The 20,146-nt window shown below is 42.2% G+C and overlaps 1 protein-coding gene across 1 annotated transcript in view; it reads right to left on the reverse strand.

Moving 5' to 3' along the window:
• BCO2 (beta-carotene oxygenase 2) overlaps window positions 1–20,146 on the reverse strand; it is a 28,034-nt gene continuing 7,888 nt past the window's right edge. Inside the window, exons 3-13 of the mRNA XM_075521145.1 lie at window positions 12,360–12,564; window positions 11,043–11,254; window positions 9,435–9,550; window positions 7,392–7,494; window positions 6,058–6,186; window positions 5,762–5,922; window positions 5,022–5,189; window positions 2,373–2,510; window positions 1,480–1,662; window positions 502–612; window positions 1–121 (exon numbers count right to left, since the gene is read on the reverse strand). Coding sequence (XP_075377260.1) covers window positions 8–121; window positions 502–612; window positions 1,480–1,662; window positions 2,373–2,510; window positions 5,022–5,189; window positions 5,762–5,922; window positions 6,058–6,186; window positions 7,392–7,494; window positions 9,435–9,550; window positions 11,043–11,254; window positions 12,360–12,564 — 1,640 coding nt within the window. The 3' untranslated portion in view covers window positions 1–7. The remainder of the gene's footprint in view (window positions 122–501; window positions 613–1,479; window positions 1,663–2,372; window positions 2,511–5,021; window positions 5,190–5,761; window positions 5,923–6,057; window positions 6,187–7,391; window positions 7,495–9,434; window positions 9,551–11,042; window positions 11,255–12,359; window positions 12,565–20,146) is intronic.

Consider the following 20,146-nt stretch of genomic DNA (forward strand, 5'->3'; position numbering starts at 1 on the left):
TCTTCAGTCAATGGGAAGTAAAGATGCCATGGAATCCATAAGGCATTTGCACTGCGACTTCTGCTCGCCCCAATTCTCTGAAGGTCTCTGCATCCAAGACAAGCAGGAAAGCACTTTGGTTCTGCAGGATGAAAAGACAGGCAGAATGAATGCCCAGGCTGAACTTCATTCCACTGTCCAACCCACTACATCTGTCACACACAAGGGAGCCCAAATGTATAGCCAGGCCATACGGTCAGGTACAAACAGACCATACGGACTAAACCTGTAAGACAGTTGGCTAGGAGCACTGATAGTCACAGATGCCACTCAAGAAACACTGACATTCCAAGGTACACTCCTACTTGAAGTTTCCCTGGCTGTGCTTGGCAGTTGCAGAGGCATACACCTTGGGGAGCATGGTGCTGGAACTATCTGCCAGAGAGCCTCAAATTCAGTTTTGTGGTTTAGAAAGTATACCTAATACTATGTCACTTTGATGAACTAGTAGCAATAAGTTACCTCAGTGGGGGAGACCACAACAGACAAGATGACTCCACTGTCTTCTGCCATGGCATTAGGCACTGGCACAAACACAGGCTCTGATGGGTAGGATCCATCCTCCTGCCAAATCTAGCAAGCACAGTAACATATGTATATGTTTCATTTCATTAATACTTGTCTACTACAGTTAGCAGAGCTGCAAGTTGGAGTGCTCCCCACAAAGGTACCCAGGCATACTGTGTGCTCCAAGGACCCTATAGTTCAACCTTTTAATTAATTCTTTTGATTCCAGTAGTATGATGGTGCTGGTGTTGTGACAGCATGCCCGTTGTGCCGGGCATCATGCAAACAGGCAGTGGAAATGGTTCCTATTACTCATTTCAGCCAACAGTTTGCATTGGCACAGGTGTAAGCTACAAGCTCAGAAAACACCACTGTTCTTGCTGCAAAATTAGTGTCTGGAGCAGAACAATTAAAATGGGTGTCTCTTTCTGAGGATTCCTAACTCCCTCTAGCCTCCAGGAAAGTCTCTGATTAATAAGCATTTAACACTTTGGAAATCATTATTCCCTGCTTAAGGGAGACACAGGAAAAATCCCAGCTTGTGTTTGCAGTTGGAAATATCCTAAACCTTGTTTCTTGCCCAAGTGATAAATACTTTGGCAGTTTATCTCCAACTGCCTATGCTACTTGGGTATTTTCTGTACTGTCTGGTAAAAGATAACTCTTCTTTGGCCTGGAAGACACATGCATACTTTATTCAACCCTTTTTGTGCCGTCATCTATCTAGGAACCTGGAGTGATATCCTCTCCTGTTTGGTAAGTGTGCCACAGTCATAAGGTGCTAGGTGAGAGATGAAATTAGGAATCTCATCTCAGACCCATTTGAACAAAGACCCCTAAAGAGTAAAGTGCCTAGTAAATGACATATCTTCAAGGCCAGTTCAGTGGAATGACTCCCATTGCCGAAAAAAAGATAATCTCACTTCACCTTACCTTGAAATTCTTGGTCTCTACATCAACCTTGATCAAGGAATCTCCAACCAAGTGCCGAAAACCACATCCATAGAAGTAACGGTACCTCCTACCATTGTACCGAGAGTAGTTGATCTGGGGGAACTCCAAGCCCCCAACCTTTTCAAAGCCCTCAGGGTGGAGATTTTCATGTGTGCACCAGATCTAGAAGAAGTATGCATTACACAAGTGTCAGTTTATCTTTGACTGGGCAGAAGACCTGACTGGTCCCACCAACCCACTGCACAACCATTGCGGAGAAGAAATGTTTAAAGATGAGCCTGACATTGCACTGAAGCAGGTGGAAGCGCCAATTCTGTCTCCCTTATCTGTTTCACCCAAAGAACTGACTCATCATCACAGACCTTGGAAACCTCAAGGATCAATCTAATGTGAAAACCAGGAGCAAGTCCATGTATTCCTGCACTCATAGCTCAGAAAATCCCAGGTCCAGCACTCAGCAATCTGATGTACAAAGCACACACAGAATGACTCCACTCACGGTGGACAACACATGTTCTGTACCACCGAATGCCACTGCATAGGCCTGTTCAGAGCTGGAAGCAAAGAGCAGTTCTGTACCCAGGTGAAAGCATGGAGGATTTTGTCAATGAAGAAGCTGAAGTTTGGCCAATTATCCTAAAGGCTAATAATCCCCTTGGGCATTTTTGGTAAATCACAATCTGTCTTGCTGTCTCATTTAAGGCAATGTGGTAGTCTTTGTACTAAAACACTAAGTCCCATCTTAGTAATGACCAAACCTTGCTTGCTTGCTTGGTGGACAAGATCTGAGAAGATAATAGCACAGGATGATAACTGCTGCAGGCAATCTCACCACAGCCATAAATGCAGTTATGGAAGTCTTTAATACATACCTTGCCATCTGCATCTTTCACAGCCCTCGCCAATGTATAAGGCAGTGGGTTCAGATTCTTCCCCACAGGTGTGTCTGAATTCACATTCAGTGGGAGAACAAAGCGATGAGGGAAAGCTCGGGATATTGAGTCATAAATCTATTACAGAGGCAGAAAGTTATGGTAATGGAGAGAGGAGAATGGCATTTCAGACTCAGTGTTCCTTTTTGGGAACAATTCTGAAGTTTTAGACATTCCTTCCACCCCTGAAATATTCTTCTTCTTTCTATTATGTGGTTTACCAAGTTCTGGTAAGGGCTCTGCTTGTTCCAGTACTTTACAGTAGAAAACAGAAAGACAACCAATTAAATGGGTCAGCATTGCTTTCACAGTAATTAACGCTGAGTTGGGTATGCAAATCACTCAGTTATCCTCCAAATCCAGCACTGGGACATATGCTGCACTATATTTTATTCAGTTAGAACAGACTTACATTGATCCTTTTTACAGCCTGTCCACATATGCCCCACTAACTGTGTGACAGGCCCTTCTTGCCCAACCAAGATCATGAGCTAATAGGGGAATTACAGAAAATGGGATGTCCGTAGCACTGAGCAAGCAGAGCTGATACCCCTGCTGGAAACCCACCCTCTACAGCCCTGTTGGTGATTAGTGGCAGTCCCACTTTGAAAGCCTGAGGCTGAACAAAGCACTGAGAAACTTCCACATTATTTTAAATAATATGAACCGTGCATGGAAGAAGAACTTTGTAAATATATAAGCTGCATGTGGTTACAAAACTTCAGAAGAAAAACTGCTTGATTGTAGACTCAGATCTTTGTGGGATGACAGCATGGTACGGACACTGACCATACCACTTGTTGTTAATCTCGGAGCATAAGTGTTGGCTCTCTGTGAAACTAATGGAAGGAGAGGCTTGTCCAGACGATGACTGGAAATATCTGACTAAATGCTCTACATCAGTCTCTGGAGGAGCCTCCCTCTCCCCTGGATCATAAGGTGAGCAGAAGGAGACTACTGTACCTCAGTTCAATGCCTGAAGTTAGGCTGCATGATTTTCCTCTTCCGCTCTCAGATACAGATGGACTTCATGTTTGGGAAGTAGAGGGTAGTGGTGGATTTACTTGGGGAGCAAAGGGGAGAGCAAACTAGCAGCCCCCAGTATGGAAGACATGCAGCGGGTTGCATGAGAGGAATAATTCCACCATTGCCACTAAAGTTCTGTTCAAGCCAAGTTTAGAACCCATAATACTTCCAAATATTAAGCCTTCTACGTAAAATTGGTGGCAAGGACCCTGCTTTGGTGTTTTTCAGTTACTTCAATCTGTAACTCACCAGTTCAACATGAAACACTTTAATCATATGTGTTAATCTTGAAACCCTATTTTCAAAGCTTTTATGTTTTATGTAGCCACAGTAAACTGATTGGTTCAGGAACTCTGCCAGACAAAACATGGTTTAGTCAGCAACCAAAAGCCCTAAGCATGATTTGGGGAAAACAGACAAATCATGCTCAGGCATGCCTTAGTCTTTCAGTGCAGCATAAATTTAAGATTCTGTTCAGAAATGACTTGCGCTCATGTGTGCTTATACAGTTTAATGGCTATGCTACTTGTCAGTTAAAGAATGTGGGTGTTGGAAACACATGCCTAATGTTGACATAAGGACACCTTCAGACAGATCAAATTATAGATCTTTTGTGCTCAGAGAAAGCTGAACAAAAGCTGGAATCAGTTTGCAAAGCAAATGGTTGTATTAACACTATGATGTACTTGAATGAATGTTCACCACATCTTTGCAGAAACCAACAAAGGAAAGCAGAACAAAATGACCCTAAGGGGACACAACTATACACTTTTCAGATCAGAACTGACTTGCTTCTAGGCAGCTCAGAACATAGACAGAGGAAGTTCAGATTTGTCTGAACATGTTGTAGAAACGCCTGCCCTTCACCCACAATATTGCGGGTTTCCAATAAACACATCTGCAGTATAAGAAACTGAAAGCACCCCCACTTTTGCAATGTATGCCCTATGCAAAATAATGCCTCTTACATGGCTTTAAATGGTGCTTTTGACAGGGTTGGGCATAGTAAGTGATTTATGAGTAGATGCTGTTGTGAGGTGAATGTGAGGAACAGTGTAGGTATTTCGGTGATGTTTGTGTTTCTGTGATTTACATGATAAAGGCTGGTTTTGTGAAGCACTGCCTTTAAACAACAGGGGTTCTTTTTATTTTGCTCTTTAAAAGTCATGCAAAAACTTATTTTGCATACTTTCTTGGGGGAAAAATCTTATTACACAGAGAGATGGAAAATGGGTATCATTAAAAACAAGATTTTAAAACCGAAGTACATTCTGCCAGGCTGATGGAGATCTGTGTCACACACCAGTTTTAAAAGTTTCAAGGAAATGCTCCATGGAGATTATCTGCTAAAATATTTAAAATAAAGAAAAATACCAATATATCAATAGATCATAATTTTAGTATTTCCATATAGTCATGGTTCCTTTCCCCAGTTCACATCCTGTGCCCTGTGGTCCTCCACAGTGTTCTCCATTCTACTAACCTGAACTTTGCTTCAGAAAAGTAACTCAAACAGCATGGGCCCCCATCAGATCCTATGCAACACAAATGCAGAGATCTTACCTGATCTAGACCTTCCCCACTCCTCCGCAGATTCTGAAGTTTGTAAGTAGCCAGAGTTTTTCCATCATCCTGGCAGCACAGATCAAGGACCACACAGCCATGATCTTCAAAGGCATTGATTTGATGGAAGGTAGCAAAGGGCTTACTGTACCACTGCCCTGGCAGCACCTACAGTGACCATAAGAGAGGCTAAATTTCCTCTCTAAGGATCCTAGCCACACCTCAAAGAGTTTTCTCTTCTCTCCCTCGTTTCATTCCCCACTCATTCCTTGGTATTTGTCTCATGCCCTTGTGTTACTACAGAATGGCTGCTTTAAGCCAGTAAGTAGGCAAAAACAGATGAAGAAAAGTCAAAATGTAAAGCAGCCCAGGATAGGCCCCTTGCTGTCATGACTCCATCCCTATAGCATCATTCCCAGGCTATGACTGACCTTTTTATGCTCTGTAGTACTTGGGAGCTGCATTTCAGTCCCTGTGCTGCAGTCCCAGGAACACCAAACTGCTTATTTCTGCCTGTTCTTTTAGGGCTGGCAAAGAAATTAATCAATAGAGAGGAAAATGCATGAAGTAATCCCATTTCTAATAAACCTACACCCATGCTTATAAAGCCTATATTGCAATAACTTCTGGATTGATTCATACAGCTATCTGTGGCTGCTACCCAGCACTCTTTCTTCTTTTGGGATCTAAGATTCCAACTACAGCTGCACAGCTGCTGGAAAGGCCAAAGATCTACCTACCTCCCCAGTGTGCTTATTCACCACATGGAAGCAAGTATTGTACTGAGGCTCCCAGCTTATCCCTTCAGAAATGGCTTTCCCACGGAGTTTGGAAGTGATAATCTGCAACAGATTCAGCTTGATGGGTTGCTCAATGAAAATGATGTAGTTTTCACTCATTCCTGAAAAGAGAAGGAGATATCTGACTACTAGGCAAATGAGACAATAAAAAATCTTGGGGGCAGAGGGCAGTGAACAGCCCTTTCTGCCTCACAGTAGGCGAAATCCACAGAGTTTGAGATAGAAAGCATTCTTACCAAAGCTGTGATAGTAGGAGGGTTTCATCTTATCCATTGGAGCAATGGAGCACAGCACTTTTGCTCCCTCTAACGTGTCACTACTGTTTGACTTTTGTGGAGGGACCTGAATGATATTATACCTAGACCCTGGAAAGGAGAAAGGGTGTTCAACACCAGTGAGATGTGAGACTATCCACATTCATGAAACCAAAGTCAGGCTCTGTTCCTTTCTGTTTCCCTAGAATACTAGGAACCACAGTCATAGCTAAACTGAGCAGAAAACAAAAAGCCAGTTATCAAGTCAATAAAACGATCAACAGAGGATTACCTAGCAAAAAAATAAGCTTGAAAGGAAGTGGAAGGATGTTCTCAGTCTGGTAGACTACCATCTAATTTTACTGTCTGCAATGCATTCCTTATGTTAACTTAGAGTATCCTATAATAACAGGACCAGGAAGAAAACCAAGTTCATAGCTTGCGTATCAAAGGAAATGAAAACTTTGAGCCTTGGTGATGACTGACGCTCATTTAATAAATCTGAGCATATGGGCAGGAAAGAATGGCACATTTGAATAATAATCTATAGTTTGCTCTCTCCAGCTGAAAACAGCATGTGCTGCAAAGCTAGATATTGCTAAAGCCAAAAGGAAATGAAAACAGCAAGAATGTACAATTATCAAAACTGGGCAACTGTTCAGTGAACTGGAACCAGCCTGAGGTATCATAATAAAGGGCAGTGGCTGTTTTCACAGGCCTCAGGCACCTGAAAAAGCAGGCTTTCATGTAGCTAACAGTGAATGCTAACTCTGAGCAGCCATGATGATGTAACTAGATCCCAATTAGATGTAATGCTCATAGTTTTGAGAAGAAGAAAAATATCCCAGAAAATTCAGGTTTGCTGTAAGATAGTCAGGTCACTGTAATAAATTCCAGCTTGTCTCCTCTATAAACCCTTATGGTCCTTATCAAAAGCCAATTACTGTAAGTGGAAAATGTGTGGCTAATTGTCAAAATTCTTCAGATGAGACTTCAGCACTGGATGGGACTTTAAAAATCATTCTCCTGTTTTCCATCAAAGCTTGGGAGAGGAAGAGGGGAATCTGTTGGATATTCACAGGCCAAAGTCAGAAGCATCTGAAACTAGTTGCTGAGAGAAGCCATTTATATGGGACAGACTGACACCCTGAAATAAGAACTAATCTGGTTTGCCATCATTTTGACACAAAGAGAAACAGCAATTTCAAGGTCTCTTTAGACAATGAAGTTTATTCCACAACTGCTCCTCGAAGCAGCAGCAAGAAGCAGCCTGTACACCCTGCCCACATGCCAGGCCTGGTCATGCCCAGTCTTACCATGTTTCCCATAGGAATTGCCCATGTTGTATGTTGTCCCATCAGACTCATAATGGGGATGAGCAGTGGCCCCGTTCACTGCAACAAATTTGCTCCAGTCTACCTGCAAGTGCCAAAGATTTTCAGTTAGTATAGAAGTTTCCGGTTGCTCTGTAGCAAGCCACAGTCTTTCTAAAAGTTGGTTTTGTGAAAGTCTGAGGAAGAATAGCTTGATAATTACGTCCCTAATGTGGGATCTGGACTTAAGCCTTCATTTTGCCAGCAATCTTCCTGAAATCCTTCAAAATTAACAATGTTTCTCTCTGTGCTAGTCCTGCCAGTAAAATGGGACTAATAGCACTAGCCGTTTCTCTGGGAGACATGAACATTACTAATGGCAGGAAGTGCTGACACAGTGGGAATGTTGCCCATATGAGCATTTTAGCTAGGACCCCATGTAATAACCACAGACAGACACGCGTGAAGAGACAGTCACTGCCCCAAAAAATCACCAAGTTTTTTGAAAGCACCCATAGCTAATTGACACTCAGTGTTAACTCTCCTCACAGAGAAAACAGTTTGGCTTCACTGTCCACAGCTAGAAGGAACAGTTAGGGCAAAGGTACAATTGTGAGTACTGTTAACATGTATTCCCAGTTCCTGGGTTAGGGTGTGGTTTGAGTTCAGACAGTGGAGGGGATGTGTTGGGAAGAAAGTCTGAAGGAAAAAGTTGGAGGAAGATCAATCCATGCACTGAAACATTAAAGCATGGAAGATATGCTTCTTTTCCAAAAGTTTGAAGAAATGGCTTTCAAGTAACCAACCTGAGACCCTTTGGAAGGCCCCAGTAGAAAAGACTGCCACACCACCGGAAGCTTAGAAAACCATGTCCTTTTAAGGCATCTCAAATCCGAGAGTTTAAATGTGAAATCATCCCTTCCATTTCTTCACTTAGCCAAAAAATACCAGTCTGCATCAGCAGCTTAAGGGGAATTTTGTTTTAATGCAAGATGGCTCAACAGAGCTGAACATTCAAACTAAAAATACCCATGCATCTTCTCATCACTGCATTATGGTTTACAAAACAGATGAAACAGAATATCGTCAAACTCTCCATTTCAATATGCAAGTAGCATGCTATACTTCATAAACAGAGTTTCTTCATTACTCACAGCTGATCCTGTTTGGAGGGAGGGACTCCTGGAATGCCTCCCTCGAGAACTGAGGGTGTGCTGAACCTGGTATTGTGTGGTATTAAATAGTCCGTGGTAGCATACAGGCACAGTAGTTAATACTGACTCAGGAATGGCAGAATCCTTCCTCAGTCCTTCTCACAGTCGTCCAGCCCAGCAAATACCCAAATCCCCTCTAAGGGTGCAGGCAGGAGGACATATAACTTATGCTGTCATTTCACAAGTCATACTCTTCCCCCAATACAGCCACACTCTTGTGAGATGATGCACAGAACATATGGGAGGACTTCTACTCTGACTCTTTGTTCATTTGCTAGCATGGGAGAAAATAAAGTGGCAGCTGAACCTTGACTTGACTTTACATTGACCTCACCACCCATTTGCAACAGAGGTTTTAGTCAAGACATTGAAGGGCCATTTTGGAGTGATTAAAGCTGGGGGTGTAAGAAGGAGATAAAGGGAACACATAGGAAGAATGAAGAGACAGGGCAAGAATACGGATCTGAGATCAGTGATGTTAACTTCTTCCTGCATGCACTTTTATTCTTCACACACTGGTAGGTACAGACAAGTCCAGACAAGTAGTGATGGAAGAATGCCAGCTGTACCCGAACGGAAATGAGTCTACATCTGTCTCTCCCCTTGCTTGCTACAGTGGGCAGTGACTGAATCTTCACTCATGAGAGCTGCCTTATTGCTAAGTAGATTTTTCAGGGACTCAAGCACACCATGAAGAGATGCTTATGGCTATGGCCCAGAGCTGCACTGATCATTTCTTTTGCAATCTGGGTTCCCCCTTGCTGCTCTTAGAAACAGCAAGGAGTGATTCTCCTGTACCATAAGCTAATCTCCTTATCCCACCTGCCCACACCTTTTCCTTCGTTTCAAGCGTTTCTGGGTCCACTTTGTACATGAAGATGTTCTCATTGCTGACGTAATAGTCTCCTTTATACACAACGTAGTTCACACTGGCATTGTCACTCGGTTCTGAAACAAAATCCCAGAGTTGTTTAAGCTCATGTCACATTATAGCAAGTTAGACATGTTTAAACAAATAAACTGATTTGCAATGACACTAATCCCTCTGTGATTGATTAGAAATACCTCACTAATCTACAAAGGCACTCAGGGAACTGTCTGCACATGTGAGTTCAGGATAAAACGACAAGGACTGGTTCTTGTGGAAATCACTGCAGTGAAGCCAAGATAATCTTCGTACTTCCATATGCCCTTTGTTTCTGACCTCTTATTTCTTCATATCCCTCTCCCTTTCCTCCGTAGCCAAAGTCCTCTCCTCTGACAGCCATATGAAGAGTGCCATGTTTGATTTACAGCATTGGAAACAAGAGAGGCAAGACTTGAAGCTACAACTTGGGCTGAGGAGAGGGCAGGGATGCTATTTGTGTGACAGGGCTTGGACAGGGAATGCTTCATCTTCCTTATTCTCTTTAAAACTGAGTCAGGGAAATGCCTTTTGAGAGCTACACATGCACAACAGCCAGAGCTGTTCTTGCTACTCCTAGAGGAGCTGAGACTCACTAGCCAGGTGACTGAGAAGGGCTGAGGAAAAAGCGATTCCCCCAATTGAACATTGTGTGTGTGGTGAATACAGAGCCTGAAGTTGGTACAGGAAAAGCCTGAAGGACAGGCCTTGTAGTGAGGAATACCCTACATATGTGTAAAGAGTTAAATAGGCAAGGGTGTGCAGGAACAACCTGCTGGAGCTTGGAAAAAAAGATGGGGGATGTAGATAGTTCTGAAATTTATTGAGAGAGCTGGGGTGGGGTGGGGAGTTGGGGATCTAGGCAGACCAATGGGTGAAGTTATGAGCACCTTTGAAGAGAACAGATGACATGGCAGGACAGGATCCATCTCCTCAGAGAAGATAAGAAGCAGAAGATGGTCACACATATGAGCAACAAGTTGCAAACTTTAGGTCTGGTTTTAGTGGAAAGTACTTTGCTTGCATTTAAGCCTATTTCTTTCCTGACATACACAGAATCCTATAAGTAATGGTACTTCCATTCCTGTGCAATACCATCTCTCACCCTACTCATATCATCTCCTGCACCTTAGAACAGGAAGGGAAGGATTAGCCCACTTACCCTACAAGCTTAGCAAGGCAAGGTGTTTTAAGGGCAAAGCTGTGTCTCAGGTAGAATGGCAGATTGTAATGCTCATTATCAGGACTGCACAGGGTTTTCTTTGGGGAAAGATTTCTGTTGGAAATTTGAAACAAACTCTGGAACTGAGTGAGCTGAAGTGGCACTAAAACATTACACTAAATGTGCCTCTCCCAGCTAAGTCTGACACCAACTTGCATTTTTGTTGCTGCTGTTGTTGTTCCAAGCCTCATCTTCTAAGAAAAACATGGGCTAAGAATAGGCCTACCAGACTTCCTCACATCTCCCTTTAAATCTAACCACAAGCTCCAAAAGAAAATCTCAGAACATTTCTTATTTCTTAGAAACCCTCTTACGTGGCATCTCAAAGCGTGACATGAAGCGCCCAAAGACACTCTTGCATGGGTCTGGCATTGCCAGCGTCCCAAATTCTGAGACCACGATGCGGTTGTGCTGGCTGTTAGTCAGGTAGGAACTGCTCTGCAGAAACTTGCTTTGGTATGTCACTGTGCCATTCTTCAACTGGAATTGATGCAACAGGGCCATGCCATCAAACCAATGGTTAAATCTTCAAGAAGAGATAAATAAGAAAACAAGAGTTGGGCACTATATGATGTTCTCCTATACTGTTCCCTCTTGCCTTTAGGTTTATTACTGTTTGTAAAAAACTAACACCCAGATCCCATGAACACTTAAACATACAAACATGAACACTTGTGATGAGTCTGGGAAAACACTTGAATTGAGTAAAACAAATCAAGTGTATTTGCAGCTGTGGGACGTGAAGTTAGACGCTGACTTTCAGTGAGATTTAGGCTCCCCATATTACTTTTGAAAGTGGACCTCAGGCACTTCTGAAAATGCTATATATAAGCTTTTGGGGGAAATAATTTATATTGGTGAACCGATCACTCTGCAGGCTTCTGCATAGGGAATAGAAATTGTGCTTTACTGTACAACAAGAACAGAAATTATTACTGAAAGCCCAACCGCACAAGAAGGAGCCTTTAGCTCTCAGCTGTTTGCAGGATGCTATTCTCTCCGAAATGAGAAATCTCTGAGACACTGAGAAAGCCTTATGGTCTGTCTCTGGAAATATGATAAGATTATCACCTTTGGCCAGTTGCTGCCATCAGCTTTGTTGGAGGAAGAGCTAGGTTTGTCAATTAGCTAGAATGGCAGATTCCAAGCCAAAGGCAGTAGTTGCCTTCTTGAAATGTTTTAATGTATTATTTTTAAAACTAGATGGATTTGCTTCTAAAGCAACTCACACAATTTAGTGCAATCAACTTTACAAATCCTGCCCCAGATTTCAGAGTGTTCGTGGAATGGACTTCTGTTAATGACAAAAGACTAGGAGTGTGGATGTTTTAATCCCTGGCTCTGTTCCCTCATTATATTGTTCTGAGTAGGTCACATCCTCTCTGTGACTCAGCTTCTCCAACCTTAATAAGTTAACCATGCTCCTATTTTCAGAGAGCCCACTGGGAGTTTCCAGATGAGGGAGCAACTGTTCTTAAAAGAACGATAACATAAGCGTTTCTTCCTTGCCTTACTTAAAAAGAAACTACAAGGTGCTCCAAACAGTGGTGAGACATTTGGGCCAGTCCCCTTTAGGCTTAGGCAGAGCTCAGGCCAGAATCATTTGACAAACTCACCAAACCTCAACTTACTTCTCCTCGCCAAACTCAAACTTCCCAGGACCATTCCTCAGAAGATTGCCATTAATCCATTTGGGAATATGTCCTTTGATCTTCGCTGGGATGGGCTGAGGTGTCTCTGCTACTGTCTGCATTAAGGGGGAGATGCATTGTAAACCCTTGGGGCTGTGGAAGGCGATTTGCTCTTTTGATGGGCTGGGCAGGAAATTCTTTAAACCTGCAAAGAAAGCAGTGAGAACAAAAAGCAGGTAACTAAGATTGTCACTTGAATAAACAGACAATTGCTAGAGCTTGAGTTTGGACATCTAGGAGAATAGCACTCAGCATACTGCAAGCAGCCAAGCTGTAGTGGATATTCAAACTAAAGCTGTGTTCCCATAATACCCCACACATCCACAGGGAGCTGAAAATCCAGTGGATTTAACTCTACTGTAGTTAATCCGTTAGAGACACCTGTTCTGCAGTCCCAAGGAGGTAATAAAATACATGATGATAGGAAAGAAGAGAACTTTTCTTTTAATTAAAGAAGCTTATAGTTGGAATTTATTTCAGTAAGTAACTGAGATCAAGTAACGTATGGATATTTATTATAAGGTTGCAAAAAGAAATCTGTTCCAAGTTGGGATGATACACAGAGTTAAAGTTGAGGGGGAGCCCTAAAAATAATCTCCCAGTGACTTCTAACAAGCAGTCTGCTGAAGAAAGTAACAGAAAGGAGCTAGTCTGACTGTTGCAGACGGAAGCCACAAGCAGAAGAATGTAATTAAGCACCTTGTAAAGCAGTGCATGTTGCCTTTATACGACAATGTTGCCAAAAGCAAGGCAGAGCTGGCCATGCCTCAGGTAGAAAAACTGCATTCTAAAACACCCTCTAACTCCACCTTGGTATCACAATCATGGGTGAGTTAAAGAGACAGAAGAGACTGTACATACTGTAATCTAATCAGCCATCACTCAAGGTGTTTCCAAACATAAAGCAGAGTGCAGAAAAACAACACAGAACACATCAGAAAGAGATCATGATAATAAGCAGGATATGCTGCTGGCTTTTTCTTCTGAAGACTCAGATTTTCTCCCTTTTTGTTTGCAAAGTAAAAAAAGTTTTTTGTAAAGTCCTTGACTGCAAAAGCTTTTGCAGTAAAGCACACACAGGATAGAAAAATCAATACAGCATAGAGCAAGCTGAACACAGAGGACAGGGACAAGCTCTGTCCATTGCTTTGAGGTTTGCAGCATTGCAATTAAAGATATGGTTCGTTTCAACCCTGTGCTATCAGATTGGATGCAAGGATCACTGTGTATGGCCTCTACCCTGTGCTATGCCATCACAACCCTCACTGTGCTTATGCTCACTGCTGCTTATGGATGAAGCCACCAATATAGCAACATACAATTTAACAAGAAGCAGTATCCAGGTCAAATCAGCGTCAGTGCTGCCTCAGACACCTCTGGCTACTTAATCTGAGATGGGTTTAACCAAGGGTTTCTGAAACAGTGTTGAAAAATTGTGCTACAAGGTTGCTTACAGTATGAAGCAGCATTTTTTGCAGCTGAAGCTGATCCATGGCTTTCTTAATGCTGACTGTTTCACACTGAAGAAATTTTATGCTACCAGTGTTCCTTTTAACTTGAATAGTCAGCGAAAATTCAGGATCTCCCAGCTTGGGAGTTTAGGGGAGGGGGAGTATGGTGGCATTAGGTTCATTCAAAACAATGTGCTATTTTTAACAAATCCATACAACATCCTCTACTGAATTAAAAAAAAAAAAAACCAAACCAAAACAGTTTTTCTGCCCATAGTACAAAGGCTCTTCTGGAAAAATTAAAAAAAAAGCAGCTCACTAGGAAGGCCATCCCACAGAACAACCCAGAGGAGTCCCAGTGAACTACTCTAAACCCAGGCAAGCCATAGCTTGTGTTGTGGTTTAGCCCCAGTTGGCAATTAAGTACCACACAGCCACTCACTCACCCTCCCCACCCGGTGGGATGGTGGAGCAAATTGGAAGAGCAAAAGTAAGAAAACTCGTGGGTTGAGATAAGAACAGTTTAATAACTGGAACAAAAAAAGTAATAATAATAAATTGTAATGAGAAGGAAAACAACAAGAGCACGAGAGAAGAACAAAACCCAGGGGAAAACAAAAAAAACAAGTGATGCAACCGCTCACCACCCGCTGACTGATGCCCAGCCAGTCCCCAAGCAGCAATCGCTGCCCCCCAGCCAACTCCCCCCAGTTTCTATATACTGGGCATGACGTCATATGGTATGGAATAGCCCTTTGGCCAGTTTGGATCAACTCTCTTGGCTGTGCCCCTCTCAGCTTCTCATGCACCTGGCAGAGCATGGGAAGCTGAAAAGGCCTTGACTAGTGTAAACATGACTTAGCAACGACTAAAACATCAGTGTGTTATCAAAATTATTCTCATACTAAAATCCAAAACACAGCACTATACCAGCTACTAGGAGGAAAATTAACTCTATCCCAGCTGAAACCAGGACAGCTTGTTGCACAACAAATGTTACGAACATGATGTTAAAGAACCCAAAGTCTTGTCATATAGGTTGTCGAATATAGGTTGTCATGTTTTCTTCACACTGCACATGGAGGACTCTGCTAAGTTGGCATTACTTGAAATGCAGTAGACCAGAAGCTCATAGGCTATTGAAAGGTATGCAGGTCAGTTCTCAAACTCACCAGTACTATCTGATTTCAGAAGCTCAAAAAGGCAATCACTGGCTTTTCCACTGGCACAAAAAAACCAAAACCAAAACAAAAAACAAAAACAAAAACAAAACAAAAATAACCACACTCCCCCCCAAAAAATGGAAATCGGGAAGAACACAAATGAAACTGAGCTGAAATGCATTTACAGGACAGGACAAAACAGATTGAACGGATTTACCTGGTAAGTAAATAAGCAATAACAGAAAAGAATAATTTCTAATGGAGCCTCTTGTTTGAATGCAAGATCACCCTTATTAGGCACAGTTATAGGACAAAAGCATCAAGAAAGCATGAACTGATTGGAATGCTGTGTGCTAACAGCACACAGTTAGTTATTGGCTCCAGTAGCCTGGCTTGCAAAGCCTCATCAACACAAGGATTGTTTTACCAATCCATTTAGCTGCAGAGGTGGATTTACCTAGAAAGTACACAGACTGTTGCCTTCCCTCCCAATGCTATCACCTCCTCATCTATCACAGGCTTCATGCCCCTAGGTCAGTGGAGTTGCTTTACTACACTGCTCCATCCTCACCGTAAGACCATTGAGCCCTGAACCAAACTAGAACTGATGAAGATTTAGGTGTAAGTGAAACACTGATAAAAAAGGACAGCATGGCATACAGGAATCTACTCCTGAACCAGGTCTAGTACAGACAAGACCACACACTAAACAGAGTCCCGACTGACACTGAACTTCATTCTGATTTTTTGATGTAGCAATTTGTTCTGGTTATACTAGTCACTTTCACCACTGCTTCTTCTAGCCTGCGATTTTAATCCAGGTGATTAAGTGAAGCTGCTGCACAATTTACCTGTGAGCCTCTGAAACCATGTGTTCACATCTACAGAAGAAATTTGCTATTTCAGGCAGGAGAATATCTGCAAAAGAGCTGAGTTGGCAGACAGCATTTTTCTAAGCTTGCTTCTTTAGAACAGCCACAGACAGAATGGGTGTTAGGCATGCAGGAAGGTAAATTGCAAGATCCCTTCAACGTAGTTCTCTGGCTTGCCAATCCTCAAATCCTTCTTTAGATCTCTAATATGGTAAGTCAGCTAGATAAAGAATTCAGGCTGTAGGGCTAAAGCAATTAACCTCAAACCACCAACATCCTCTCCCTCTTAAAATTCAATTAAGTTCTGATTAAATCCTATATGAAGCACTCAATCTGATCCCAACACTAGTGCTTCAGAGTATTTCCTTAGACATAAGGAAGTAGAGGCTTTTCATATCAACCAGCACCTGGCAGGTTTAGTGACTGCCATCAGTATTTGCAGAAATGCAGCTTTTGTAGGCCAAGCTAAAGTTTTTAAAGATGTAAAATATGCAGAAAAAATGAGAGCAATGTGTCCCTAAGGAGGCATTTTTGCATCCAAGCAGAAACAAAGACGGCATGACCAAGGATGGCACTACATAGAAACTTCCTGGAGAACAGCATAATTACATACAGGAATTTAGAAAGCTAAACTTCACAAAAGAGCCTGAACAGGACTGGAAAAGACCTCGTGGGTCATCTCCTCCCAGCTGCTGTCCCAGAAAGTCATATCTATGAACTCTGTCTTAAAAGTTACTATGTTTCCCGGCACTTGTCCCTTCTTTGGAAGACTGCTCATTACCCAGACGATTAGAAAAATCCTTTGAATTTACAGAAGGACTTTCATAGGACAGTTTGTGCCCCTTATTCTTCTGTCAGCACTGTTACGTGGCTTTGGTAGTTCTCCCTCTCTTGTGTTTACCACACGTTGTATTTAGAGTGAGCAATCATATCACTTCCTAAGCAAGCCAAGTTATTTTTGTTTTCCTTCTCCTGTGATAACCTTGCCATTCACATGATCATCTTAGTAATCCTTCCTGAAATCTGATCTAGTTAGAATTCATCTAGTTAGAATTAATTTCAAGACATAGTCTAGAAAGTGTCTTTGAACAGGCTATATACAACAAGAATGTGTAAGTTAATACCCTGTCCTATCAGACCAGAGAGAAAGAAACAAGCATAGCAAGATAATTATGTACTATCTTTCCTTCTGGGAACCACTCAGATGAGCTGAAGATCCTGACAGTAATGCAGGCAAAATGTAACCAAATCATGACACCCAGATAAGTTGAAACAGAAGTTTTCAGAAATGTGACAAGTCGTTCTAGGACAATTTTGAAAAGCCAAGAGGAGGGGAGGGATGCAAGAAAAAAAAAAAAAACAAACAGGTTTGCTCTGGTGAGTTTGTTCTGAAGAGATTCAGGACAAGAAACAGAAGACAAAAATAAGCAATGACCTCCTCTAAACTTGGCACAACACAAAAAAATGTGTCTTTTACTTGCATTATGTAAACTGACTCCATATTGCAGATCACTAGTCTGATCTGGAAACAAGATGTTCCTTAGTGACCATGATCTACAAAGCAATGCAGCATTTGAGCAATGCAAGGGTGGTTGGGTGGGTGTGATCAGAGAGGTTTTTTGCAGGGACATTATGCAACCTGCCCCTTTTTTTCTTTTTTTAAGGCATCATTATCTGGGCAACTACTGAGATTTGATCAGTAGCTGTGTTTAAAAAAAAGAAAAAAAAATCAAAACACCGTGGCTGCACATACTACACTTCTTCCTATTAAAAAAAAAGTAAATCTGAATAAAATCTACCCTCCAAATTTAATCATAGTTTAATACTAAAAACTGTTACATTTATCTGCATCTACTCTGAAATGTACTGAGCAGATGGAACCTGATTGAAGCAGATGGAAGCAGGTTGTCCCTGTACTCGGCACTGGTGAGGCCGCACCTCAAATACTGTGTGCAGTTTTGGGCCCCTCACTACAAGAGAGACAGTGAGGTGCTGGAGCATGTCCAGAGAAGGGCAACGAAGCTGGTGAAGGGTCTAGAGCACAAGTCTGATGAGGAGCGGCTGAGGAGGAACTGGGGTTGTTTAGCCTGGAGAAAAGGAGGCTGAGGGGAGACCTTATTGCTCTCTACAACTACCTGAAAGGAGGTTGTAGAGAGGTGGGGGTCAGTCTCTTCTCCCAGTTAACAAGTGATAGGACGAGAGGAAATGGCCTCAAGTTGCGCCAGGGGAGGTTTAGACTGGATATTAGGAAATTTTACTTCACTGAAAGGGTTATCAAGCATTGGAAGAGGCTGCCCAGGGAAGTGGTTGAGTCGCCATCCCTGGAAGTATTTAAAAGACGATTGGATGAGGTGCTTAGGGACATGGTATAGTGGTGGTCTTGGTAGTGATAGGTTTACGGTTGGACTCTATGATCTTAAAGGTCTTTTCCAACCTATACGATTCTGTGATTCTGTGAACAGAAACACTTCCTACTTGAATGCACCGGTCTTGAGCAATTGTAATAAAGGTGCACCACCTTCAGATGAGAGCTCAGTGATAAAGCTTAACTACTTGTAACATCTAGCTACCCAAAAAGACACTAATCTCTGAAAAAAAAAAAAAAAGATGACAGACTGGTTTTTAATGTTGAGCAACCTGTAAGTAAAACTAAATACTGTTCTGTATGTTTACTATTGTTCTGGCTACACTCCAAGATGGAAGAACTTGAATAAGCAATACATCAAAGGCACTACAGTCCCACTGGGGCTTACTGTATTTGCTTTAACATAACACCTGAAAATCAGCTCAAGATTACAACGTGACACTCAAAAATCTCATTTCTGGACTGTAATTTCCATTTTACCTCAAACCTTTAAAAATGGGCTTAAGATCTAAACTTCCTTTGCCATATCAGAGCAGAGGCAGTGCCAAATATAGCATTGAAGGTTTTCCTCAAATCTTTTCTAAAGATTGTAAGCAATTACTACAGAATTATCATAGCCTGGCATTGTTTGTTCATGTACTGTTTCCATTCAAAGAGCAGTGTGCCATGATTTCTCTGCCTGTCACAAACTGACGTCCTAGCATTGATTATTTATATCCAGAAACAGTGGAACCAAGGACAAGGACCTTGAGAAAGTTCCTGTACCCAAGAATCTACCCCACCTGCTTTGGGTGGGGTAGCAATGAATCAGACATTAAATTGGACTTCAACAGCAATGGGTGGGACAGAAAATCTTAACAGTGGATGGAGGAAACACAGAAGACATTTGCTAGCCCTGAAATTGAAATCACGTTGGAGATAGCAAATCCACTTTGATTTTAACCTATGTGTTCAAACCCAAGGCACGGGGAGCACCACCATTTGTCTCCACATGCAACTGCACAGTCTAATTGCTCGACTCTGAAGGACATCCAGGACCAGACTTAAGGGCAGACTTTAGTAAACAGAATGCTCACAGCTGGTATTCTTCCAACAGGGAGAGTAAAGAAAGAATTCTGTTTTCCCTGAGGATTCATGCAAATTCAGAATAACCATACAGCTGATTTGGAAATCCTCTGGCACAAGATATGGGCCACATTATGGTCCCTGTAAATCGTAGACGGGAACAACACAGCAAGCAAACCAGCTTGCCCCATCCCCCCACCCCAAACAGAAGTTGCTGTAGCTATTGATTTCTGCCATCCAGACTTCACCCTCCGCCTTCACCAAGGTTGAACCCCTCAGCTCACCTGAGTGTCCCACCCTGATTTCTGAACTGAAGTTGTTGCACTTGCCTTGCGTCTGCTGGGAAGTCCCTGTACTTGACTCCTTGTTCCATCTAGCTTGTTGATTTCCCATCGTCAGGGGCTCAGCCACCCACTTCCTTGCTAACAGGCAAAAAAGAACATAAAAGAAGTGACAGAAAACACAAGGAAAGAGAAATGGAGAAAAGGAGTGAAGAAAGGCTTGTCAAAGGGAGGTAAGGGAGAAATGCAACTGTGAACTGTGCATACTCTTTCCTATGAAATATCTGTTGATTTCCCAAAGACACCTGTAGAAGTAGATTCTACACTTTGGGGGTGTTTTTTTGCTGACATGAAGAACATATAATTTCATTGTTAACTATTAATTTACACGATCAAGTCCTTGGAACACTTACCCTAGAAAGGCACTATGAACAACTGGTGAGCTAGGAAAATTTTGCCAGTGTCATAGGAAACAGATGGAATAAATTTTATTCACACTTTTTTCTTTTATTATCACTGTTTCACTCAAA

The sequence above is a fragment of the Mycteria americana genome, chromosome 19 (assembly GCF_035582795.1).
Source record: "Mycteria americana isolate JAX WOST 10 ecotype Jacksonville Zoo and Gardens chromosome 19, USCA_MyAme_1.0, whole genome shotgun sequence".
NCBI lineage: Eukaryota > Metazoa > Chordata > Aves > Ciconiiformes > Ciconiidae > Mycteria > Mycteria americana.